The sequence below is a fragment of the Corvus cornix genome, chromosome 15 (genome assembly GCF_000738735.6).
Source record: "Corvus cornix cornix isolate S_Up_H32 chromosome 15, ASM73873v5, whole genome shotgun sequence".
NCBI classification, from domain to species: domain Eukaryota; kingdom Metazoa; phylum Chordata; class Aves; order Passeriformes; family Corvidae; genus Corvus; species Corvus cornix.
Genome location: NC_046345.1, coordinates 7121150 through 7148045, shown reverse-complemented (window position 1 = coordinate 7148045; position 26896 = coordinate 7121150). Strand labels below are relative to the sequence as shown.

Sequence of the window (26896 nt, the reverse complement as noted above, 5' to 3'; positions counted from 1 at the left end):
CACAGGCACGTCGAGAGGCCTCTTTCGAAAGGTTCCGTCCGGGTATTAACCTCAAAATGCTGCAGCGGTCTCGCATAACCCGTGAGAGATGGAAAACCACGAAGAAGGAGGCCTCTAGTGTAGAAGGAAACAATTCCCTGCACAGTTGTGAACCAGCCATCCCAGCGAATACAACATTCCTACCTTAGGGGTATAGGCACCTGTACTATGTGCAATGCGGGCACTTGCTGGTTTAAGTTACTGTCCTTAAAGAAGAAAACATTATCCTTTTAACTCACACTGCTTAAATTGCAAGTAAGGTGCAGTAATTTCTCTCCTTGTCATTGCAATTGGCTAAATTAGAATGATGATGACATTTCTGCATTGTTCCATTTTGTACACTCAGACTCCAGATGCTAACAAATGCAGGCCAAGGAATTGTGTTTCTTCCCTGATGTGATCAACTAACTGAGAAAAATGGAAATACAGTGAAGTTTAGGTGTGTGAAAAATCAATACCCAATAATGTAGTATTTTAAAATAAAGAGGTTTTTTTCCTTAAAGGAGGCTATACAGCATATTCAGGATCCCAACATAAAAATTACTGCCCAAAACCAAAAAGAAGATGGTAACTCTTTTAAAATAGAAACAACATGGGGCCCTTTAGCAAAAATAGTTTATTGCACAAAACTTTTAAAGGAATCCCTATGCACATAATTTTTATAATCAACATGCTTTGTATGATCATAAACATTAATTGTACATAGTGTAACTCCTCCAGCCCCTGGCTTATCCATTCTTCAAGAACATGGAATTATTAACTTCTATCTTTACAAACACAGCCTAAGCAGACATTACTGAATGTCATACATGAAACAGAACCATTTCATTTACAATATCCAGAACATCTTTCCCTTCCCTAGAAATCTGTGCATCTGTATTGGAAATGAGGCTGCCCAAGACTCAAGTGTTGCTCATTAGTAGGAGGCAGTGATCAGATGACAGCTGATGAGCATTAGTAATTCCTCTGAACAGCAATTGCTTTCACAGGAAAATACTTAAAGACTCTGATCACAGTAAGTCACATGCAACTATTCCCACTTTCCCCACAAAATCAATAAAATATACATCACAAGCTTCTGCATCTCCAGGAGTGAATTTGTCATCTTTAAGGTAAATTTATATTGATAATACTACCTGTCCCCAGCACACCTTTAATGTTGTCATAGCTAACACTAAAATAACCATGCCACTGCAGTTCTCTCCCCTAAGGAGGAATATATAATCTATGACAATATGAACAATAGAACATTCATCCTGGATATTACTTTACACATGTGAAAATATCATAGATTTCTGCTAGGATATTGCCTAAATAAACAGTATGGGATCAGATCCTCCCGTTGCATGAATGGATAGGGGGCTCAGCTGATCCCAATACAGTGCACAAATATTTCCAAGAAATCTGGAAGACAACAGAATGGAGCATTATGCAATATTCAGCAATGCCAGGGTCTCAGTAACATTTTATTCCATTGTAGAGTTTGCTGGTCTTTGTTGTGATTTTTTTTTTTAATGCACAGTTATTCAAGAGCCCTCAAAAACTCAACAGCATCTGAAAAAATAATGCGCAGCTTTCAGCACTTGGGAACATTGTCACATTGCTGTGGCATTTCTCCTTCACTAACTCGACTTGGTTTAGTAGGTAGCAACCACTGAAGAAACACAGAAAATACATTCTATTGCAGTGCTTGAAAAAGGAAAATAATTTTTAAAGAGATTATTCTTCAGGTTCTCCTGATTATTTGGCAGGGCTGTGACAGGCAGAGGGAGGCAGTTTTCATTCCTACAACTATGTTATTTTATTGCCTAGACAGCAGAGACCTGAAGTTTTGTAGACTGAGCATGCTTAGCCTCAGGGTGAGGCTTTTTAATAAAGCAGCAACTATTTCTCTGGGTAATTAAAAACATAGCTGATGAGCTTCAAAGAAAAGGCCTTGCTTTTATCACACACTGCATGCTCCTTCTAGAAGACTTCCCAGTGACTTCTGTAACTTGACTTAGTACCTCACCAGATTTAGACCCTCAAGTCTGTCCTTCATTTAAGTAAATGACATGGTGTTTCTGTTTGTAGAAAAAACACATGGTGAATGTAACAGGACCATACCCAGTGTCCACATACTTCCAGAGCAGGTGGGTCAATGCAGGAATCTAATCCAAAACAGCTCCCTTATCTTGGAAAGGGAAACACACATCTAAGGCTACTTGATTGTGCAAGCTCAGATGTCTTCAGGAGCTAGTCAGAAACTGCAACTGGATGCAGAATGGATACAAAAAGGAGAGCTGACATTCAGAACAACTATGAAGGTTTCTAACAATTCTGGCTTCTTTGATATCAGGTAAAACCTTTACCCATACAACCACTGCCGAACTAACAGATTGGAACATAGTGGATTTTGAACTGTAGGCAATGTGTTTAATAAAGTGAACAGCAACATTAACGCTGCAACAAGTAGTATTTTAAATCCTGGACATTTGGTAGTTTTTTTCTGTACTGAATATATTATTCACTACAGTTGGTTTTTTTCTTTGACAATACTGTTGTTTGGTTTTTTCCTTCTTTGAGCTTAATATACAGGCAACTTCAAGAACATGACAACAGCAAGCTAATCAGTACCATTTACTCTACAAAGTACACTGCAGCAGTGTGCAGACATGTCTTAAGCTAGTCTGTAAAGCTTTTGAACTGTTTGGTAAATCCGTTTCATGGGCACCTAATGCCACACCAATGCATTTCTTCCTTTACCAATTTCAAAACCTTGACTGTCAGCATCACTTGACTTTGATCCCAATAAAATATAAGTTAAAATCCAGTAGCTGCAGGGCATGAAATCATTCAGTATAAACACTTTTAGTGCAAAGTGTTCAGTTGGACTAGAGCTTGAAGTGGTAGTTATGAGAAATCAGACGTTGGATAAATATAGGTGGGTTTGGGAGTTTTGTTTGTTTATTTTTTACCTTACTGCTAAACAAAATGCAATATCCTTCCCCCTCCTACGCAACAACCAAATCCAAAACCAGCAACAGCCTCTCTGGAAAAATACATGAACCAAAACTTTTTTTTCCAGCTTCTGAATCCACTGGTACTTAATAGACTTTTTTTTTTTTTGTAAACACCAAACTATAGTGGATATAATGGACTAGTTTATATTTTAAGGACAAAAATATTCTAGTACATGAGTTGCCACTAAATCTGCCAAATACCTGAACACTGAATTTTTGAGTGAGGAGAAGGCTGGCTTAACACTGCACTATGAGCCACAGGGAGCAATGGGACCAAAGATGAAGGAAACTAAAGTGAGCTGCTTTAAAAGTAACTTAGTCAAGGTGCTCTGCAGAGGGGCTGCCACAGTACCAACACTTCCATTCACGGTGGACACCTTGTAATAGAGGGTGCAAAAAGTAGAGGAAGTGTGTGGGAGAAGATAAAGCTTTTAAAAATAATAATTTTATAGGCATTAGAATTATGTCTTTTAAAGTAAAAATAATTACATTTCTAAAAGCTCTGGCTTTGGGGGCTAATTTCCCCAAGCCATTTGTACGGTATGTCAAAGAAGAGCAAACTTAAATGTAATATTAAAACAATGACAGTAACAAAACCCCTCATTGTAGCCTTAACTTACAGTATATAAGCATATTAAACCAGATATTCAAAGTCAGAAAATTATGATTTTTTTCTTTTATATATATACATATATATGTATTTTACACGCATACTTTTTTAAGGGTGTCTACTTCAAAACTTGAAATAAAAAGGTGCAAAGTATTTGTGCAGTGAAGCAAAGCTCACTACTGGCCTGTGACTGTAAGAGAAAAACATCAGCAAACATCCCAGGCAAATCTGCCAAAGATACCAACTGCTCCGCATTGCTTGTCTTTACAGTCTTGTTTCTTTTGCTATAGGTCAGAGGTCATCTTCAAAACTGGAAATGGCTTACTCAAATACAGATATCCATAATCTGAACTTCAAGAATAAGAGATTATAAGAGGGACAAGAGAATGCTCAGCATATGCAGTTCTCAACCACTGTTAACGGCTGAACATGAGAAGAACTTATTTTTCCCTGTAGTTTGGCTACAACCCAAGATGGGGGAAAGAAACACATCCTACTCCCACAAATTAAAAAAAAAATCCAAATAAGAAAACCTAGCTGTTACATAATTAACAGTAATTCCTTAACAAACTCACCCAGATTGAACAATTACGTACTTGGAAACAGATGCTCCTCTTGACCTCATTTTAAATCTTCACCTGCATTTCTTACTAAACCCTCAAGTGAGCTAGATTCACCACTTGGCAGTATCCAACATGACAGAATTGTTATGGCAAGGTTTCAAACAAACCCTTAGAATAGCACATTCTTATTACATCAGTTACAAAATATTACATCACTTTCTCAAATCAGTGCCCTTCGCTTCTACAGGCAAAAGCACAACTCCGAATACCATTTTAAAAAAAAGGAAATAAATAATTTTTATAAAGATTTGTTTATATACTTAAAGCAATAGGATGAAAGACAACTGATAAGGAGGTTATAGTGTCAAAGCTTCCTTGTCACTAACACTACAATTCTCGTTCTTTTCATCTGCAGTAGAAATCTCCTGCTGGTCTGATGCAGTTGTGGGACTTGTAGAAGTAAGGTCCATTAACTTGCCCTCAATCTGAGTCCATGAAGACATTGATTCATGTACTGTAATGGTGTGTTCCTCCATCTGGCGCTGAAGGCTGTCCATTTCTTGCCTTTGAATGTATTGAGAACAAAAAATGCAAAAATTAACAAGCAGAAAACTGACTGCTAAATGCAAGATCAAAAAATTACTTTTCTGATTCTTGATACCTACTCCAAGACTACCTAAGATATAGCTGTATACAAGAGTAAGAAATCTACAAGAAGCTTAGGAATTGTCTACGAGCAAAACAAATACAATATGCTTAATTAAAAAATATTAGTAGCTGTTTCTGACTTTTTTCTGCTGTGTACTATTTACAATGGACATTTTGTTTAGTTTATTGTAAAGTCTTCTTTCACTATGGTAATAGCCATATAAGCAAGCACTTACAATGACAGAACATCCCACTGTCCTAAATATAGTCCCAATAAAGAATTAATTTTACAAATCCTTTCTTCCTCATGGTGGCAGCTGGTTTCCTGAAAACATTTTTAAGATTATTTAATATGGTTTAAAATAACAGGCCATACTTTAATTGCCGGAGACAGCTGTTCAGATTCTTTAAAGGCTCCTTGCTCACAGCTGTTGGTTTCAACAGTTCTTCCAGCAAGGCAGCAGGCACTGGACAATCAGGAATCTTGACTGGAGTCACAGGATTGGAAGAGTTATTCTCGCCTTTCAGTTCTTTCCTCTGGTTAAAGGAAAAAAAGAAGAGTCAGAAACACGATTAAGTTATTTCTTCAATATCATTTTTCTCACCTAGAATCTCACATCACACTACTGGTACACATCCTCATTACAGATCAGGAATCACAGGCATATTCATGTTAGGTTATTTAAGAACATTAGCAGAGGATTTTCCTGTACTGTACAATGTGTTCTTCCCATTTAAATACCTTCTTCATCTTGCCATGCTTCAGGTCCAACTTCAGTTGCTGGTTTTGCTGCAGCAGTGACTTCATGCTGTTCTTCAGTTCAGTCACTTTAGCTTGCAGCATAAACTTATCCTTCTGAGCCACTGACAGGTCTTCCCTCACCATTTCCAGCTCTGTCTTGATATTCTAAATGGGAAGAGAATCAGTATGATGTAGAGAAACAGTATAAAAATTCCAGCCAACTAATGTTTTTATAATTTTTTCAGTTTCCAGAGGAAACTAGAAAAACCCAACACACAACACTGCTGTTTGAAATGAATTTGCCATGGCAGAAAATCAGATACTAGGTTAAGTCAGTAGCCTATTTCAATGGCATAAAGGTTGAAAAAAAACAAAGGTAACAGCACAGCCAAAATAAAAATTTAGAAAAAAGTATGCTTTTAAAAAATAAAAATATTGTTTTAATTATCCCCCTACAGCAATCAGAATTTCAATCCATCAGAATTTCCACTGGCTCGACTAAATACCTGCAAGACAACTTGTATCCCTTCTAACTCCTTGTGGCTGCGCTGTTCAGTCATGTCCAGCTGCTGCTTAAGTGTTTCAATTTCTCTTTCTTTTCGTTCTACTTCCCACTTCAGGTCTTCCACCTACCAGGGCAAAGAAAAAAAAAATCATTGGAATTATCTACAGGTGCAATCAACCACAAAATCTATCAGAAGAAATATATTCTTATGTCTAATAACACCTTTCCTAAGAAAACCTAGCAAAACTTTATTAAAAACGCTGAATTAAAGACAAAGTCATAAAATGCAGTATCAGTACAGATAAACACAGTAAGTGTTCACTTTTTACCTCTTGGTTTACTAGAGGCTGTTCACTAAGTTTGTCATCCAGGTTTTTCTGCAGAACTTGGAGCTGAGATCTGGCTTCTGCCAGCTCTTGCTGAAACTGAGATACTTCCTGGGAATGTTTTTCATCCTCTACCCTGCACAGCAAGATTAACAGACAGAGCAGTTATTCAATCTGTTCTTTAAAACAGGAATTTCACTGGGTTAGCCATGTAACTGTAAATGTCATGACCATGCATGGAACCTGGTTAATTACAGCTCTGACTGAGGGCTTTGCCAACACATTCATAGCAAGAGTTAAATTACAAAAAGATTTTATGAAAGAGATGTATAAATATTAAATATTGAAAAAAGATTTTACAAAATTCATTGAGCACTGCTAATAGTCCATTTACAAACAACAGATTATGCAGTAAAAAAAATAAAACAAAACCCTGTCAGCAATTTTGCTTTGTTTTTTGAGGAATAGGGTTAAGTTTATATCCATTTTCATGTAGGTATGATAATTTCTTATAATTTAAGAAAAATTTTTATATACAAGCTAATTGAATTTTAATACATTGTGGAACATAGTCAATAATCAAATTAATCAGAGAAGAATAATAGGATCTATATAAATTGTTAATCCTTACTAGTAACGTGAAATAGTAGAAAGTGGGAAAAAGCAGATAGTGAAGCCTAAAACCAGTGTACTTCAAGTCTAACTGAATTGTAAAGAGAGAAAAATGCACGTATTTGCTCAGAGTCCAAACAAGCATCTGACAGCCAGGCTCTGCTGGGGAACGAAGGGGCAAACCCAAAAACTCACTAATGTGCACCTTTTTCAGATGATTTGTTTTAATTACTGTTCTTTTTCAGACAATTACTTACTGCAGCTTGTCCACCTCAGCCTGCAGGGCCTGGACCAGCAGTTCTTTGGCGTGGAGCTCCTTCTTGATCTCACTGAGCTCGAGCATCGCCGCCCGGTGGTGTCGGCGGTTATGGGCTGCGTCTGCTTTGGCTGCTGCTTCCTAACAGGAGAAAGAGATGCAGTTTTATTTTGTTTTGTCACTGTAGCATGAATCAGAAAGGGAGCTTAACGCAGGACACAACAGAGAAGGCATCAACTGATCTTTCAGCCACTGGCTATCGTGACAGAGACCCTGCAGGAAGTAGTATGTTATAAAACAGATTTAATTCCAGATACTTTTAAAATACCTTTAAATCACTTTCTAAGTAAATAAAAGATGAGCCATTACCTGCTTCTGAAGGTCTTTAACTTTTAACTTTTCTTTCTCTAGGGAAGCCTGTAGAGCTTGAATAAGTTGTTGCATTTGCTGATCCTCTTCCTCTTTCCGCTTTAGGACTGCCTGAACCTGTAACACATCAAAAAAGCAAATGCACCTTTTGTGTGGGCTCACTGGAAGTAGAGGAAATATAAACACAAACCATGCAGGGATTGCAAAACAACTCGCTGCTGTTCACTGATCACTCTTTCCACACAGTACCTTCAACATTGAAAGTAGCTATGGTTAAATGGTAGCTCATTGCCTATGTCCCCATGAATGTATTACTACTGGCATAAAAATGATTTATCTCAATGAATCCATATGTAACAGGGTTTGTATGTTCTGACTACCTACACTTTCACTATTGCACGTATTGTAGTGACATTTTATTAATTTTTTTTCCAAAGAAAACTCTGTTTAGTGCCAGGTCCCATTTCTGATCTTTTGTTCAGCCCCCCATATTGCTGCTGTTATGCAACACATGGAGGACCCAGAGCTGGAGAAAATGCACTGACTTCGTACAATATGAGCCAATTCCTTTCTTAAGTTATTACATCAAAAAGTCAAATACCTGTAGATTCAGTTGTACCAAGTCTGCCTCTCTTTTTGCTAATGCTGTTTCGAGGATATTATTGTGCTCCCTCAAAGCAGCGTTGGACTGACTGAGACCTGTAAGTTTTCCACGTTCGTGTTCCAGTTCAAGGGTCAACTTCTTATTAATTTCTTCTAAACGTTTTATCTTCTTCCTGAAGCCTCTAGATTCCTGAAGCTATAGTCAAAGGAAAACACAAATCAAACAAACATAACCAAACAACTTCAGACTACTATCACAAAAGAATTGAGAGTTAAACTCATTAAGCATTTTGCTTTTCCAGAGTGGGATTTTTTTTTTTCTTTTTTTTCTCCTTTAAATGAATATCAAAAACTAAGTTCACTTTGGTATTTTTTCGTGTTGGAAGACTAAAATGCTTGCTAGAAAGAAGAATCCAGGAGTACTGTTCAGGTGCAAATCCAGAGTAGTTGATACATACAATTTTTTTGTGCCACTCTACAACTGAACGCCACCACCTGGCCCTCAAAATCACTGGGGATTCATGACTCCCAGTAGTTCCAAAAGCTCATGATTCATGTATCCTCACTGTCTCATGACCAGACACAGCTGGTATCTAATACAAGAAGCACTCGTCTCTCCCTATACATCCTCTTTCCCTATATGACAATGACTCATGAAACCAAGAAGAACCAGCACAAGACAACAAAATTTGCAAGTATCACTGACATGATGTTTCCTATCCAAGATTCTGATTTTCTCCACCGTTGGAATAAAACTTTGGTACTAAAATTTCTCAGGCATTTTTTATTGTCATATGCCCATCTACGAAGCAAATTGAAGCAATCACCTCATCCTCAAGTTCCAGGACTTTCTCTCGGTACTCTTCAAGCTCCTGGCTGGTCAGTGAAATCACTTCTTGCAACTCTTTTTCCAGCATCAACTTACTGCTGCTCACAGCTCTCAGTTCTGTCTTCAGAGCTTGAATCTTCTCCTAAAGACAAAGGGGTCACACATGTGATTAGTGCATCACCCATCCTCAGGAGTCACTTCTGCTTTGGTTACAATGCCTACTCCTCTAGCAAATATGAAATGAGGTGGCTAGTGTTTAGTTTAAAGGTCTTGATCAGAGTTTTCCACCACTACATCCAGCTACTGCTATTGGTGTATTTGATATCTTGCTCCATTGGTTCAAGAAACTGGAGCTTCCCTCAGTAAATTAATTTTCTTATCACAGGCTTAACATATATAAATAAGCTATGGCTACCTTGAAAAACTTCTAGCTGTCAATGAGAAAAAAGCAGTAAGCACTAGAATTTTGGAAAATCTTCAGATACTAACCCTTAAGAAAAAAAAGGTAAAAAAATCCCACCAAAAAACAAACCAACAATAAAAATTCATTAGGAAATCTAGCCTCAAATATAGTTAAAGAAGTTCTCAGTGCTCAGAACACTGACACCATGTCTAGCTTTATTTTCCAAATATTTTCATCACTTCAGGGTGAAATAGTATTTCAAGACATATAGCTCTGTCTTTGTACAATGTCAGAAGACATCTGCATACCTGAGCAATCTGGTCATTCCCACCATCAGTAATTTGTGCTTTTAGTTTGCTCAGCTCTGCCTCAGCAGATTCCTTTGCAGTCAGAGATTCCTGCAGCCTCCGACTGAGAATGCTGACTGCATTCTCATAGGCTTTGTGTTTTGCTTTCATCTCTTTCTGAGCGCTTGTCAGGTCTGACCCGAGACGCTTCATTTTCTGTTTCTGCTCTGTAATGGCCCTGGCGTGAAAGGAAAAGAAAACACCAGGTAAAAACAAAAGCTGCTTGACAAATAGTACTACAAGATTAATTTTTCCCATGACCCAACAAAACCCAACATTTGAAAGCCAAATATGAAAACCAAATGCTGTAGTTCTTTTGTCTGTGCTAAAAGAACACTTACTTCTTTGCTTCCTCTTGCATTTGTTCTACTTGTTGTTTTAATGCCTGATTTGCCTCAGCAAGAGATTCCATTTGCTCCTTATCGAACTGCAAAGACTTAACAGGAAGGAAAAGACCCATGAGCGTAAGAACAAAAGCATGTTTGCTGTGTATGTTTGATTATAAAAGAAAAAGCATGAAATTTCAAAATTACTTCCATCTCTAAATATAAATGGCTCTCCAGTTCTCCATATTCTCTTTCCCTTTTATATCCTCTTTAACTCATCCCTCTGAGGCCACCACTGTTAACACATATGAACAGTGTTTGGATTTTGTTCTTGGAGTTCACTTTAGGGCCAAGGAAACTGCTTCAGCATCAGTGCTTCCCTCCACTTACACGAGATGTTAGTAAGCAGTCATGCATTTACAGAACTTTGCTAGGTATATGTTGAAATGTCTAGACTATTTTAAACATATAACCAAGAACATTAACTTGCAGGTGGTTATTCTGTTTGTTTCCAACATTACTAGAAATAGCAGTGTATCCTGGATGTAACACTCTCCAAGTTCAGGGCTCTACACCTTCCATACCTGTAGGCGTGTTTCCATATCATCTCGTTCTTTCTGCACTGACTGGAGGTGATTTTCTATTTCCACCATTTGCTGGTGAACCTGAGACACTTCCTTCTGTAGTTTTGCATGCTCAGATTCGAGGGACTGTTTTTCAACTTGGATTTTCAGCAGCTCTCGTTTTATCTCCTTCAGCTCTGAGTCCAGCCGCTTCTTTGTAGCTTTCAGCTCACTAATCAGCTGGTCCTTGGAACTTGCATCCCTCCGGTAAGCTTCCACCATGACCTTGCACACAGGAGTTTCAAGAGGACAATGACACTTCTGTTTCAGCTTTGCAAATTTATGACTAATTTACTATATTCTTTTAGTTTGAGGAGGGTGTGTGTCATACAAACCAGCATCAGCTTCTGTATTATATTTACTCTGATTCAAAGGCTTTTATGCAAGCTCAGATATTAAGTAACAGTTCATATCAGCAGTTAATTAAAAAAACACCTCAGTGTTCTCTGCAGTACAGGATACTCTTCTTCACATTCTTTACGAAAACTGCATTAATTATGTGCCATTTTTAAAAACCAAAGTAATTGTAACAAATTAACCATCCCATGCACACAATTAGTAACTTTTACCATAAGAAGAGGGCTTAACTGTGACTGACAGTTTAAACAGCCTTCCCAAACTTAAAACATAACAAGCTAAAACAAACTTTGACATTAGGTTAATAAGCAATCAAGCAGCAAATTAATGGTGTCTTATAAATAAGACACATATATGTGCAACACTAACGACATACCAATTTCATATTACTGTTTCAAAACCGTAAATTCGGAACAAAATTTGCAGTAAAGCACTTATTTACCATCTAATTACTGAAGCAACTATGCTTTCTCAGAGCTGCAAGGAAATGACAACGCTTGAAGACTTACATGAGTGCTTTTGCAGAAGCAAACCTAACGAACAAACCAAAGAGATTTTCTTTGGTGGATCACTTGGCAAACTCCCTGAAGCCCTATCAAAGCATTAATTGGTTGGTGGATCAGCTTTTACATTAGCTACAGATAAAAATTCAACTGTAAGCTATACAGTTTCTGTATTTTAATGTCACAAAGTTCTGTGATACAAAAAGGAGATTCAAATATCCTCACAACCCCCCCAGAAGTACATGCCTTCACTGTAAAATGAATTGTATTCCTTGGGTTTATGTCTTGGAAATTTCTTTGTTTTGCTTACCTTCTGCTGCAGGAACTGTTCCTTCACTTTTTGAAGCTGTTTTTTGAGGCTGGCATTTTCTTGTTGCAGATTTTCCACCTGCCAGAGGGGGAAAAAACAAACATTGCTTAATGTGCCAAATGTCATATTCTACTTGATTTCTTCAGTGAGCGTATCTGTCTGATTTGTAACAATTGCCTAATCTAACAAAGATCCTGTTTCTGACTAAGCACCTCAATGGTTAGATAACACAACATTTGATACAGAAATACATTCACCAGGTCACCACACTGGCAGCCAAATTACTGCATAGGAAAGATGTTTGACCCACAGTGCCACAGAAAAGAGCCCACTACAAAATTACTTCCCAAACTATGACCTGAACTCCAAATTATTGTGTTTTAAAACTGTGAGATTTCAGAAAGATCATTACCTGGCTTGATTTGACTGCCATTTCTTGCTTCAGCTGCTCCAACATTTGTGATGTTACTTCTGTATCTTCTCCAAGGCGCACTGCTCCTTCATCAAGTTGCTCTTTACTTGCTTTTGCTGCCTGCAGAGCGACTTCCAACACAATCTTCTCATTCTGCAAATACTGGATCATGTCATCTTTAGAAGTAGCATCACTCTGGAACTCTTCTAACCTGGCCTTCAGTTCATCATACTGTGTTTGCAGGTCATCCAGGGACTGCTCTTTGGTGTGCAGTGTCTCTTGGGTTAGAGTCAATTGCTTCATTAGGTCGAGGTGTTCTTGCTGCAAGGATTCAAGCTGCAGATCTCGCTGATGCAAAGTCAACTTGACCTGACAAGAAATATTATTACAAAATATTAAATAATAAATATTAAAAATAAGAAAAATTAAATTAATACAATTAATTAATACAGAAAAAGAAAATAGAAATAAGAAATATTAAATTAATACAAAACAAAGGTTATCTTTGCAAATGCACTCTAATCAAAATCAAGTGTTATAATTAATATTTTAGCCTCTAGGAGAAAATAGCAGAAGGTGGTAATATTTTTTAACTTTCCTAGGCCACTTCTATTTGCTCTGTTAAGGGTATTGACTGCCTTGTGCAGCATCTGTTACCTTACAGGCTAAGCATGACCAGAATGACAAACCTAAAATATTCATAATAGTCATTGTATTTCAAAGTTTTGCTTGAAAAAGGTGTCCACAGTCAATTCAGGTAAATTCAGCATTATTAATAATACCATATCATTACATGGAATGTAGTACTGAGCAATCACATACTTCATCTCACTGCAGCCCCTGACATGCTGCCTATGTAAGGTTACAAGGTTAAAGCAGGGCTCTGTAAGTCCAAATGTATATAATGATATCCTGACTGCCTAACAACTTTGAACATGGATCTATGGTTCTTGTCCATACTTAGAATAACCACATACTGAATTCACTAAAAAAAACCCAGCATCTGGCAAAACAGCAGTTATGAAGTTTTAAAAAAGTATTATTACTGACATGGTTGAAAAAAAGGCCTTTTTACCTGGAACAGAGTGACTTTAATATGCACTTCAGTTTTGCAGCAATCTTTCAGGTTTTAAAAAGAAGTTTAGAGCTCAGTATCTATTTACTATTGCTTTTTCTGCCAAACAAGTATTTCCCTTGGAACCCTTGGGAAGTTGATTAACAGCAGTCTACCTTTTCCAATTCTTGCTCCAGTGTTGCTGCAGAATCAGCCATCTTCTGAAGCTGTTCTTTCTCATCCTCAAACTCCTCTAGTTTTCTCTGCAAGTCTTCTTCCACCATGGTTTTAGCCTCCTGGATCTGCATGAAGGCAGCTTCTTGATCTAACATGTCAGCCTGTATAGAGAAAGCATGGAATCAACTGCTACGGTTTCAATGGAGGGGAAGGAGTTGGAAAAAGAAAAAAAAATAGGAAAAGAGAAAAGTAGATTATGAAGAAAATTTGTAGAGGAAAGACACAAACAAAAATAATTCTGATGTCTGCCTGATACACCTGTATGCCTCTACTGAAGTCACTCATTCCTATACTTAAAACACCTTAGAATAACAGTGAGTGTCTTGCATACTTGTGACAATCTGAATTCCTATTAAATAACACCTTGTCCTTTCTCAATTGATGAGCAAGACGTGAAGAAAAAGAATCTTTATTAAAATTAATTGTTTGGAAAAATTCTAATACAAAAGGAATTCCTTGGACACAGTAGCTACTCAGGAAATAGCAATTCCTGTCATTTACACAAGCTATCAGTAACACTGCAGATGGGGTGCTTCCACTAACCTGCTGCCTTACTCTCCTTTGAGACAGAAGCAGGAATGTCACTGAAAATCAGGGGAATTTAAGGTTCTAAAGAGCTTTGGAAGTGACTGAACTGAACTTCAGATTTTACCCAACTTTTCTTACTGGAGGGAAGGAAGGACAAACCTGATTACTGAGCAATTTCACACATTTAAAAAGCAAATTACTAATTTAGATTAACTTCCGATTAAATTCTCTTGAAAAAGTACATGAATGGGCAAAGGACAACATTTACATTTGCCTTCAATTAAAAACAAATACCAGAACTGCAAATGCAAGGATCACCTTCAAATGGAAAATATATGGCCTTGTTCCCTCTTATTGTTAATAATGCCACACAAATTTATTTGCTCTGAAATATTTACTGCTTTTATAATGCAGCATTTGAACCAGTTCATAAGAATTCTATGTGACTTTGCCAGAATAGCCTTGACTTTGCAAAACATAAATACACAACCTAGATAGAACATAACTCATGAAATCCATCTACAACCATACCTCAATATTTTGTAGCTGTGCTGCAATACGTTCCTTTTCTTTAATGGACCTGTGCTGGGTTTCAGTCAGCTGCTGAGACAGTGCCACATTCTCTAGTTTGAGATGTTCCAACATACCTGCTTGAGTCATTTGCCCAGCCTAAAGGAAGGAAAAAAATCACAGATTAATACCAACAGAATTTAAGAATTTCAGAAAAAAAAAAAATCATGTTGAAACTGTGTGTGCCTTATTTCAGCTACTACTTTCATGGCACTGGTGCAGTCAGGCCGTTGTAGAAGGGCACTAGGTTGTCCTGTGGTTAAAACTGACAAAAAAGAACAGATTCTCAGCTCTCCCATATACCAGTACATCACAATACCTGTATATTGGCCATCTCACTCTGCAGCCGGACACGGGCTTCCTGTGCCAGGACCAGCTGCTGCTGGTACCACTGCCTCACATTTTGGAGAGATGTGATCTCTGTTTCAGATGCCTTCAGCTTGTTGGTCAGCGTGGTCCGTTCCAGCTGCACCTTCTGAAGCTGGGTCTGCAAGGAAGCCAACTGCTGTCGCAGGTCGTGAACTAGGAGAACAAAAATGAAGGACTTGGACTAGCACACCCCACTGTGCTGTTATATGCACACTTTTTCATGGATTATTGCTATATTCGTAGGTTTTTCTACTTTTCCTTTATTGTTGAACAAAAGCACATATGCCTAATTACATAAAGATTGGCTTTTCCTGCCAAAGTGCTAGAATCCAAAGTATCGGGTCATAAGCAGAGTAAAATTAAACTAAATGAATCACTTCTGTAAGCATTCACAGTTCCTTAGTTATGAAAACATCAACTAACTAAACATCAGGAAGTAGGTGTCCTGGCATGTAGAGTCATCATTACAAATCAGTATTTGTACAATTTTCCAAAAAAACAACTAGGCCACTGTCTGGACTAAATGTTTATGCCTCCCTCTCCAGGCTGACAGTGGCAGCTTGCAAACTGTGACACTTTTGTGACACAAAATAGAAACCAATCGTCTTAAAATTCACACCATTTTATTAGTATGATATCAAATAAACACAAATTAAAATTTCTTTTTCTTCCTGGACTTCAGAATTAGGTTGAAATAAAATGATTTATGCAACAACAAATTTTTAAAGACTGATATTTACATCATCCCACCTGTGCTGTCTCTGGTGAGAACATTTTTTTGCATATCTTCAACCTTCTGCAGGAGTCTCTGGTACTGCTCCTCTGCTAACTGCAGATCATTGTTTGAAGAAGCCAAACTGGCATTCTTTGCTTCCAAGGCATTTTGCAGGTCAGCCATTGCTCGTTCCAGATCCCAGCAAGACTGCTTTAATGTGGCCACTTCTGAGCTCAGAGATTCCTGCTTCTGCTGGCTGTTTTGGCTGTGCTCCATCTGTGCCTGAAGCTTCATGTTCAAAGCTGCAAGTTGGGCTTGTAGCTCAGCCTTCTCTTTGAGAGCCTGAATGTGTCCAGAAAATCAAAATACAGAAGTCTCATGAGAAAAGACATTAATGGCTGACTAAAAAAGATGCCCAGCAAAATGGCTTTGATAAGGCAAAGACCACTTGCTTGTAAAAAATTCTTTTTAAAGCAACATCTCACCTATCAGGTATTTCAAATAGTCAAAGAAAACACAGAGGAAAGAACATACAAGACACAGAGCATTGCATATCAGTAACCACATCAGCATTTTTCATAAAACACATATTTCCACACTTTAAGGAAGAATGCTTTGTATTTTTAATGTTATACCATCAATTAAAACAAAAAGAAAATACTTATAAAGACATCGCTAGCACTGCTCTGGATTTATTGTCCCTCTTTTAATTTGACTTCTTAAAAAAAAAAACATATGAAAACCCCACTTTCTTTTTTCTTTAAGGTAATCTTTGAAGACTTTACCAACTTGATACTAATCCTCTTCACCATCTGTACTGTGTTTATGCAGTAGTGGGGGTCTACAAGGGGTAGTCTCTGTGAGAAGCTGCCAGAAGCTTCCCCCATGTCCAGTGGAGCCAAGGCCAGCTGGCTCCAAGATGGACACACCACTGGCCAGAGCTGAGCCCATCAGTGACAGCAGGAGTGCCTCTGGGATGAGGGATTTCAGAAAGTGAAAAAAAAATAGCAGAGGAACAACAGCAAAGATAAGAAAGAAAACTGTGTGAGAGAAACAGCTCTGCAGACACCAAGGTCAGTGCAGAGGGAGGGGAAGGAGGTGCCCCATGCTCTGGAGCTGAGATTCCCCATCTCTCTGGGGAGAATCTCAACCCATGAGCCTTTCATTGTTATTTCTTCTCTTCTCTGGCCAGCTGAGGAGTAGAGTAACAGAGCAGCTTTGGTGGGCACCTGGCATCCAGCCAGGGTCAGCCACCATGGCATTCTTGTAAAGTACCTTATCCAACAATGTTTTTACAAAACACAATTCCACAAGTAATGAGCAAGAAGCTCTTGAAAATTAATTAAAATATTCATCTGATTTGCTGAATACAGAATTCCAAATTCATTTTCTACCTGATTAGCTTCTAGTGAGAGTGCTTCTAGTTGCCCTTCAAGTCTCATCTTCTCCTTCATAACCTGCAACATCTCATCATGAGTTCCTGCGATAGAGCTTTCCATAGAAACACTGGAGACAGAGACAACACAAACACAGTTAGAGGGCTAGAATACAACTCTTGTCTAGTTGAAGAAAAGTGACACTGAAATTAAGAGGTACTCAGACTCCACGTGGTTTAGACTGTTGGATGTTTTTTCTGGCTTTATGATAGATCCAGAACACAGTGGAACAACCTCTGTTAAAAAGAGAAAGCAATTACATTCATGCTAAAGTTTTATACTCCAGCTTCCTGTACTTGCAGCAACTAGAATCTAGTGTGGCACCGTATGTTTGTTATTTCACAGAAGTGCAATCGCTGACTTCATCATATTCTGTATATACAGATCCCATTTTAAGCAGACAACTGGACATGATGGGATCACAAAACCTCCACAACTATTGTCTATCTGCTTTAATTTGCCTGAGAAATACCAACAGCTTCTGCAATAGGAGGAAGAACAGGTATGTGGTATAAGGGATTCTTTATGCTGATTTCTTGCTGTACAGCCAAGGCATCTTGAGAAAAAGATCTTCTCTCATTACCATAAGAAATAAGTCTAAGCCAGAATAATCATCAACAACTGATTGTACACCTCAACATCTCTGGGCATGACACTTTATTCTAACAAAGCGGGGGGGGAGTATTTAAAAAAAATTCAAAAATTTCAAAAAAACATGCATCTACAGACAACTTATAAAAAGCACACATTGTTAAGGGCTTCACCAGCCATGCACTTGCTTTCTGAATCAGTTTAATACCTGTCATACACACATAAGCTTGGGAGACTAAATCTTACTCTAAAAATAAAGAGGATAGGATATCTAGGACAAGACTCTTGGCATTTCTTAACTATGTGAGGTCTGAAAGGTACATGCACAGATTAGGAAAAGGACAATACTAAATATTACTGAGGCAGTCAACTCTACACTTTCAGACTTTACAGACCAAGGCTTGTGAGTGATTCAGAGAATGAAGTCCTTCTACACAGATAGAAACAACTGCTTGCAGTACATTTAATACAGTCAGTGGCAAAAATATCTTTCTCTAAAGATATACTTAGTAAATAGGTACTCAAGTGAAGCGACCTCTCAGATTCTTTTAGAATTTGGAAGCTAATAACAGACTTAATCACAGTGTAAGTTAAAACTGGATCTAAAGTTAGTAGGAGGCAAGAGTAATAGGCTGCCTATTCCAAGAAAATATAATTAACTAACAATGTGATCATTCTTACCTGCTAGAAATACTGTCTCTCCTGCTCCGTACCTCTCCATTAACTTCTTGCTCTTGGGCCTGATGCTCCACTGCTGCAGCCTGCAGCACCTCACTGATGGAAGGAAATTGCCCCATTGCTTCAGGATGTATCTTCTGGCCATTTATTGTATATGGAGTATCCTGTTTGCCTTCTGCATTCCGTAAACTGCTATACAGCCCTTTCCCTGACACACTGCTGTAGGTAGAGCTGTCGCTCTCATTTCCATCCAGCCTCATTCCCACTTCACTCCCATCAATCTCTGAAATGCTGTCTCCTGCCAAGGAGGAATTCTCTATTCGATCATCCACATCAGAGGGCAGACTGATCTCAGAAACAACTGATGTTGGACCACTTCTGCTTTGCGTCAGAGCCCCCCCAGATAAGTCAGTAGCCACAGAATTCCCAGTAGCATTTTGAGTGTCTGAATCTTCAGTTCTGTAGTCAGCCAAGGACCGGATCTTGCTGGCCTTAGATTTTGAACTTCTTCTTTCTTTTGACGATGCTGGAAGTCCCAAGCTACCCAGCTTTGGCCCCCTGGGGACACTGGTCCGCAAAAAGGAGTATTCTTTTGTCATCGCTACAGTGCTGGCTCTTGGCAGGATTTCTGGATTTAACATCAGCTCAGGATCCAGGGTGCTGGAGGGACGGGTTTTGGATGTAGACTGACTCGACTGAAAGAAACAAAGAGTTAACAATAAATTCCAGAGAGCTAACTTTAAAATAGCACCAAAGACTTATTTTGCTGTAATTTAAGATATAAAGCTCTACACTTCTACACCGATATTAAATATACATCCTTTCATAAACAAGGTAAATTATATCAGCAATTAACCCTATCAACATTCAGTGTATATATATTGAAAATGTTCATGTGAAACTCCTAAAGGTAACTGAAAATACAGGCAAAATTGAACATGTAGGTCACTTTAAGTTTGGTGTCGGTTGCCCCTCCCCTCCCCCCCCCGCCATTTTAAGTTGCACAAAATGGTACATTACTGATGAGGTAACAGAACCAAATTTTGCCTGTTTAGAAGAAAAAAAAATGCTTTCTCACATTTGAGAAAACTACTGAATGTTTTAGTTCAGGGCACAGAAATGGTAAAGTTTCCAAGCTTCTCAACAAAACTCAATCTAGAAGATGTGTTGCGTGGTACTCACTCTTTCTTGATGTCTCTTCACTCGGTATTGCTTGAGCTGTTCTTCCAGACGCCTTCTTGCCTGAAGTCTGATCTGTTCTTCATTCTCCAATGGCAGTGAAGACTCTACTGAGCCTGTGAGGGAAAGATACCTTCACAGTCAAACAGAAGACTCCAACACAGGCAAATGGAATGCAAAAGGTAAAAGCCCCTTCTACCATTGGCAACATGCTTCATGCTTAAGCAAGGAACAAAAGGAAAGCCCACTGACACACACCTCAAACGACCCTCTGCAAATATATCCTTGTGTAAGCACTCATAAAGCCTGTGGACTGCCACTGCTCAGTTTGCAAATGCTATAGTTCCTCCGCAGCCATATGACAAGAGATTATACAGCAAGAAAAAAATATTGCTGTCATTTAATCTCACCTGTCCTGCATTTCTGACAGTACTAAAATTATAAAACTAAGCAAGACCTACACAGTTCATTCATTCCCTACAAGCAGTGGCAAATTGTTCCCTAGATACATTTTCTTACCTCTTATTAACTCACATTAAACCTTCCCTGTAGTAAGACTTTTAGACACCTTAATATAAAGGCTTTCCCTTCTCCCCCCTTCATTGCTCTTCTCTCCCTTCCTTTTTTCTTAGCTTAAAATCATATGGTTCTGCTGGTTTTTGGTTTTGTCACCTGTTACTCCTAATAATCAAGAAGATTAGAATAGCTTCAGCCCCAGAAAGCGTGAATTCCCCTCCAGTGAAGAGCCAGTTTTAAATGGTAAGGCACATGCCTTAGCTGCAGCAGAGGGTGGCTTACTGAAAGAAAATGAATTGTAGTTCTAAGTAAAAGTTTACTGCAAAAATGAAGTTTAGTTCAAGCTTAAATGATGTTATAGAAGTCCAGAGCCAGGCTCAGAGTAAAAAAAGCTTTATGCAGCAAGAGAAAGCAGGGGCACCACCATAAACAGATGCTTACACAATTCAGTTTCTTGCATGGGAAGACTTAGTTTGAGAGACTGCAAAGCTTCTTTTCTAAGAGCTATGCCCTCAGCACTAGTTCCCTGAGACTTCCTTAGGCTGTCATGGAAACCAGTCACACCTGGGGATGACTCTTCACCCTGTTCACTGCTGGTGGGATCAAAAGATACAGGAGAGTCGGGGCAGAGCGACTCTGGCCCATTCTGGCAGGCGTCCACTTTGCTGTTTATCTCCAGACTTCCCTCTTCGTTTGGCACTTCATTGATGTTATTACTGGTAGCTGGAAAAGGAAGTTTTACTGAGCTACACTTTAAGCCACACCATTTATGTTCACACCTCCACCCAAATACAATGCACTGTTGCCTTTATATTGTATAAATATGGAAATTGCTACTGACAGCAACTGGCAGGAGAAATTTCACAGAGGATTTTTGATTCTTTACTTTAAAAGACCAGAACAAGTACCTTTCATTTGCTTTACTATGTTGCCCTCAAGCAGGACCTCAAAAGTCATCATATAAGGTATCTTGAAAACTTCACAAAGGTTTTTAAATCCTGTTAGGTTTAGAAGCATGAAACACCGTGTGTAAGGAACTCTGAGGGGCAACCTGCTACAAGTAAGGCTCAGCAGCTGCAGGCCTGTGCTGAATGATTCAGCTCTTTGATGTGCTGCTGGGCACTGGGGAGAAAGCATCCACCATCCTGATTTCCAGCCTGGACCAAGCAGTTTCTCAATTTTAAACTGAGTTTACATTTTTTCAAATAGGACATCTTCATCAAAAGTACAGTAGCAAAGCTCATATCTATCAAAATAATAAACCTACCAATTAAAATACAATTCAGGAACCACTTCAACACCAATTTTATCCCCACTTACTAGTATTTTTCTTTTCCATTAGAAAAAAATGCATATTCAAAATCAGTCAAACATTTCACAGGCTTTTACTCTGGATTTCTCACACTTTTCTATTTACTTGGCTGGGGACTACTAACATTTATGAACCTGCTGTTGCAAAAAAAACTGTGTATCTAACTTTAATTTAATTACTATAGATCTTAAATGAGCAGAGCACTGAAACAGCCACTGCCTTTCTGTTCATTCCCACACCACGTTATCGCTGAAGTAACTGGAACTCATTGGAATAATATGGAAGATGTCATTATTTTTTACTAAAGATGGTGGAAAACATTTAGCATTTATGATCACAAAGTTATTTGCAAGTGCAAAATTCAAGTTCCCACCTCTGCAGTACATCTTCCCTTAAGCCAGCACAGTGTGAACCAGCACAGAGGAAACTGAATGAGGAAACTGATTTTAGGTAGAAATAAAAAGCTTTCAGTCTTAGGTTGCCAAAACCCATCGACTCTTAAGATTGGAATCAAAATACTTTTGAGTATCTTATTTGTCATGCAGACAACATTTCAGACCATTTAGCCTTAATCATTTCTCTGATGTAGACCATCATGTTGTCACAAAAACAGCTGCAGGCATGGAAAGGGTGGGTTCAACAAGGATGTAAAGGCGGACAGAGGACAAGACTGCTTTTTAATGACTAACATTTTAAAACTAGAATATTGGCAAAACCAAATTTAAAATAGGTGTCAATGCTAAGAATAGCCACATGAAGCCAAAAAGAAGAAGACAGCTCATACGTGCAGAAATACTGTTTCTGCCCATCTCAGAAGCTGCAGCTATTACTGCATCAGGTTTATACTTTATTTACACTTTTTCTTCACAACAGTGAGTGGTATACATACACAAATGGGATGCTGGAGCAAAATTCTGGAGGAGTGGTTTCTGGGCAACTTCCTGAGGCCAAGAGACACTCAGCATCTAAACACTCCTTGAACTAAAGTCATTTAAAGGCAGTAGTGTCAATACAGCTGCAGTCTTTTTAGAACAATGGGCAAGGAGACGCAATTAGAATAAAAACAGTAGAAAGATACACTTTATCTATTTGTTAGCCACAACTCGATTGTCCAGCACAGGAGATGACAGGAACGTGTCATCTCCAGCTTCATAAAAGATGAATGAGTCATCACCTAACTACCCTCTGCCACTCTGATAACGGGCAGCATAAGAAAAGCAAATAAAGTCTCAGGCTTCCTCTCTCCTGCCTGTGACAAGTTGACAAACCTGTGGTACCAGAAGGCCCCAACCTCATCACGTCACCTCCTTTTACAGAAGGAACCACTGTGCTTTTGTGTGTCTACGCAGCCACAATGTACACACTCCTCCACCCAGCCACCCCCATATCCTTATACACCAACATACCCTCAGACTCCTGCCAGGGAAACATGGAGATTTCAATTCAGTGCAGGGAAAATACTTTCACAATGAAAACACTTAAATACTGGAATGGGCAGGGAGGCTGCTGAACCTCCCTCTACAGAGACTTTCAGAATTCAACAGGATGAGGCCCTGAGCAACCTGATCTTGCTCCAGAACTAGGTGTGCTCTGTGCAGCAGGTTGGACTACATAACCCCCACAGCTCCCTTCCAGATCAAGTTTGATTCTATAATCTACTCAGATAATGGACTCTAAAGTTTCTTGTAAACAGCTGCATGATTATTTTATAATAAAGCTTGTCTACATATAAAAGTTACTTTGAGATAAATGCCAGCATCTCTCTTTCATAAAGGGAAGCTTAGCCAGACATTTTGGGGTTTATCTAAGTAATTTAATTTATTAGGAAGATTTCTTCTGCCAGAATAAAGTGCTCCAGTCACAAGCTTACTCTGGAACAGTCATTTCAGAACTGCTCATTCTAGAGAGTTTCAGGTGTACACTCTTGGAAACATTATCTGAAGACATACCAACACCCTGAACAACAAATACTCACCTGACAGCTGATAGTATTTAAGTTAATAGTTTGGTTTTGCTTTCAAAAGAACAAGTTCTACTGCTAAAAAAACAGTTTTACACACACACAGAGCTATAGACTTCACCAAACTTGCTTAAAACTGCTGTACAAGAAATTCCTGACCTCAAGGAAAAACATCCTTCTGCATCAGCTGAACAATAAAACAGATGATTATATAAAAGCCTGGGTAAGACTAGGAAATTATTTGGTGCATATTAAATAACTTACTGTTAATTTCATCTGTAGTAACTAGCTGAGACTTGGATTTACAATCTAAAAGTTCTTCAGAGGTGCCAGGAGCCCCATTACTGCTTCTGTTCTCCAAGTGAACATCCTGCTGGACAGATGAGGAGTCCATGGTAAAAATGATCCAGATCCTTGGAAAGTTCTTCTTCTCAACAATTTGCCACCAAGTGAGCTACCAAGTCCTGTTTCTCTCCATCAGCAAGAACAGCATCAAGACGTCACACAGGAGCACAGTTCTGAGCTGTAGAGCTGTTGGTGTGCAGCAGGCAGCTGCTAACTCCACATCACGGAAACAGCTCGCAGACAAAGTCGTAATCACCAAGGAGCTGCATCCTCTAGAAACAATACGTAATGAATTTACAGACATTTACTAGAGCTCTGAGAATATGAGTTAAAAATAAAGTAGTGCCCACAGACAGAACCAGGACATGGGTAACAACAGAGACAATGAAATACAACCAAATACCCAGATTTGGGAATAAAAAGTGATCTGTTTATGCTCACTTTTTTTAGTAGCATTGATGCACTGCAGAATGATGCAACAGATAATATTTAGCAAGGGAGCTGATTTAAAATCACTGTCCCTTTTAATGGAAAGGCCTTTTTGGCCTCTGAGTTAAGAACCAAGCCAGTACTCAGAGTAGCATTTTGCTCTGTAAACAATGGTGTACATATATATGGAAGCATGCCATATATTTCATTTCAAGGAATGAGTTTCAGCATCTTTTGTTAAAATGAAGTATGGAATTCAGATTTAATTTTTTAAAAATAAATTACATCATTACTGTTTACTTGTCTGCAGAATAACAAGTATGAATCACTGTACAGAATGTGAACTACTCATTACAGCACACGTTGGCAGTCAGAATGTGGCCTGGACTGCAGCTCAACACTGCCTTCTCCTATGACCAGTCAAGAAGAGGATTTCCAACCACAGTTTACAAAATTTTCAAATGATTCTCCAGATATTCAGATCTAACCTCTGGATAAAGATCCCGCCAACTAATACCATCTAACAGAAATTGTTCTATACAGTCACTACAAGTAATTAAATTTTGTTCCGACAGTTACTGACAGATGAATCCAGATTACAAAATCTTATTGTTATTTACTAAAGAAACGTAAGAAATCCCCATTTAAAAAAAAAAAAAAAAGGGGGGGGCTGGGGGGAGGTTGTGGGAGAATGTCAAATCAGGAATATTTTGACTGCATTTTTACATGAACACAAACATTTTGAACGACATTCCTTCCATATCTCCAGGAAGCACTTGTGTAACTGCTACTGTTCCACACTGCCCTGGTCACCCAGCAACACCACCATCATCTCCAAAACGTTACTGAAGCAGCAAACAGCTCAGGGCACACAGGAAAACACAGTTATGTAGGTGACCCTTAGAGAGGTGAGCCGTGAAGGAGCCAAAAACCTGGAGCACCTTTCTAAACAGGAAACCTCCATCGAACAGAAAAACGAATACCTTCACTGTGATTTGTTACTAATTTTTAAAGATTTCAGTATAATAAAGCTTTCAATAAAACTCCTAGAACTGCCACTGTACAGCAAATAGATGCTACATGACAGGTTACCAAGAGGAATTACAGACAAAAGGCAAGGAATATTTTGGCTCCTTACACCTTGGCAAAACCCAGCCAACACGAGATGGTTTGTTGTCCTTGTCATAAAACACGTTTAAATAATCAAGGTGATCAAGAACAGCCTTCTTTTGTACAACCCATTCCTAATACTAAAGGGTCGAGCATGTTGGCCTCAGAGTCCTTTCATATCGCTGTGCTGCGCACAAGTAGACATACATACACAGAGACGTAGGCACGCCACGGGAACACAGCAATAACCCCACAGGGAAAGAGCTGTAGTACGAAAACCACCGATTTTGCTTAAAACGAACAACCAGGACGACAACAGGTCCCGGTCACCGACCGGGGAGGCGCCGGCAGACACGGCCGCGAGGTCCCCGGGCCGGGCACGTCCCTGGGCGCCGGCAGAGGCAGCGGGAGGCCCGGGGTCGCAGCCCACGGAGCCGAGCCGAGCCGAGCCGGGTGGTTCCCCGCTCCCCGGCAGCCCCGAGCACCCCGCGGCCTGAAGCGGCCCCCGGTCCCCCCGAGGCGCCCCCGCCGCCCCCATCCCGGCCAGCCCCCCGCAGACCTGGGGCCGCCCGCCCGGCGCCGGCTCCTGCCCGAGACGTGGCGCTGCCTGCGCCGGGAAGGGGCGGGCGGGGCAGGGCGGGCGGTGCAGCGCGGTTCTCCCTCCGCCGCCGGCCGGGCGCTGCCGCCGCCGCCGCCCAGCGCGGGCCCGTACGGGGCCCTGCGGTTCTGCCGCCCCCGGCGCCGCCGTCCCGCGGCCCCCGCCGGGCACAGCCGCGGCCGAGACCCGGGCGCTCCCAGGCGGCGGCGAGGCCGCCGGGCCCGTGGAGAGGCGACGGCTTTTCCACACGGACCCTTCCGACAGCGCACGGAGGGAGGGACGGAGGGGGAGCGGCTGTCGGGCCGGGCCGCCCTCAGTGCCCGCTCGGGGCTGTACCGGGCGGGGCTCTGACCGGCTCACCCGTCGGGGTCGTGGGGCTGACACCGACTTGCATGAATTAAAATTAAGTTGTGCATAAAATTAAAATACCTTTGTGAAAGTGGTGCGCCCCTCACAGCCTTCTGTATCTGCATCATTCATGTTCCTGCATTAGTGTTGCCTTTTACAGGGTCAGAGTCCAGTGACATGTCCTGTAAATGTCACGTTTTCAGCATTCCCGACGGCCCTTTCCTCATAAATCAATCCTTTGAGTTTCCAGCGTCTTTCTGGCACCGGGCATCCCACAAGTCCTCTGGAGTACTGGGAGCTGGTGCATCGGAGCACATCATTTCATAATGAAAACTCCTGCTAACGTCATACTGCCACCCTAAATATAATTGCCAGGTAATGAGCGTCCGCTTTGCCAGGTATTCCTCTGTTATCAACCTTTCCAAATTATCCTTATTATGAAGATGAATCCCCTGAGCTGTTTCTCTAGGAAGACGGGAGGCTGTTCCACAAGTCAGAGGGTTGATAAACCAAAAAACCAGCATGCTGTTTGAACT

The 26896-nt window shown here is 39.8% G+C and overlaps 1 protein-coding gene across 3 annotated transcripts; it reads right to left on the bottom strand.

Moving 5' to 3' along the window:
• Positions 1–636: 636 nt before the first annotated feature.
• Positions 637–26062, bottom strand: GOLGA3 (golgin A3). 3 transcript variants are annotated; one of them, XM_039560967.1, is made up of 24 exons: positions 25974–26062; positions 23795–24147; positions 20700–20981; positions 19746–19858; positions 18567–19258; positions 17253–17364; positions 15894–16200; positions 15094–15296; positions 14736–14873; positions 13616–13777; positions 12386–12754; positions 11974–12051; positions 10765–11028; positions 10196–10290; positions 9816–10032; positions 9103–9246; positions 8274–8471; positions 7673–7789; positions 7305–7444; positions 6439–6571; positions 6111–6233; positions 5605–5769; positions 5239–5399; positions 637–4778 (listed from the first exon to the last, which is right to left on the bottom strand). In XM_039560967.1, the coding sequence occupies exons 2-24, from the start codon at positions 23922–23924 to the stop codon at positions 4571–4573; spliced, it is 4551 nt and encodes a 1516-aa protein (XP_039416901.1). In that variant the 5' UTR covers positions 23925–24147; positions 25974–26062; the 3' UTR covers positions 637–4570. The 3 variants fall into 3 exon arrangements, with proteins under 3 accessions (XP_039416901.1, XP_039416902.1, XP_039416903.1); XM_039560968.1 differs by having other exon boundaries at positions 20823–20981; XM_039560969.1 differs by lacking the exon at positions 20700–20981.
• Between the last annotated feature and the right edge of the window lie 834 nt (positions 26063–26896).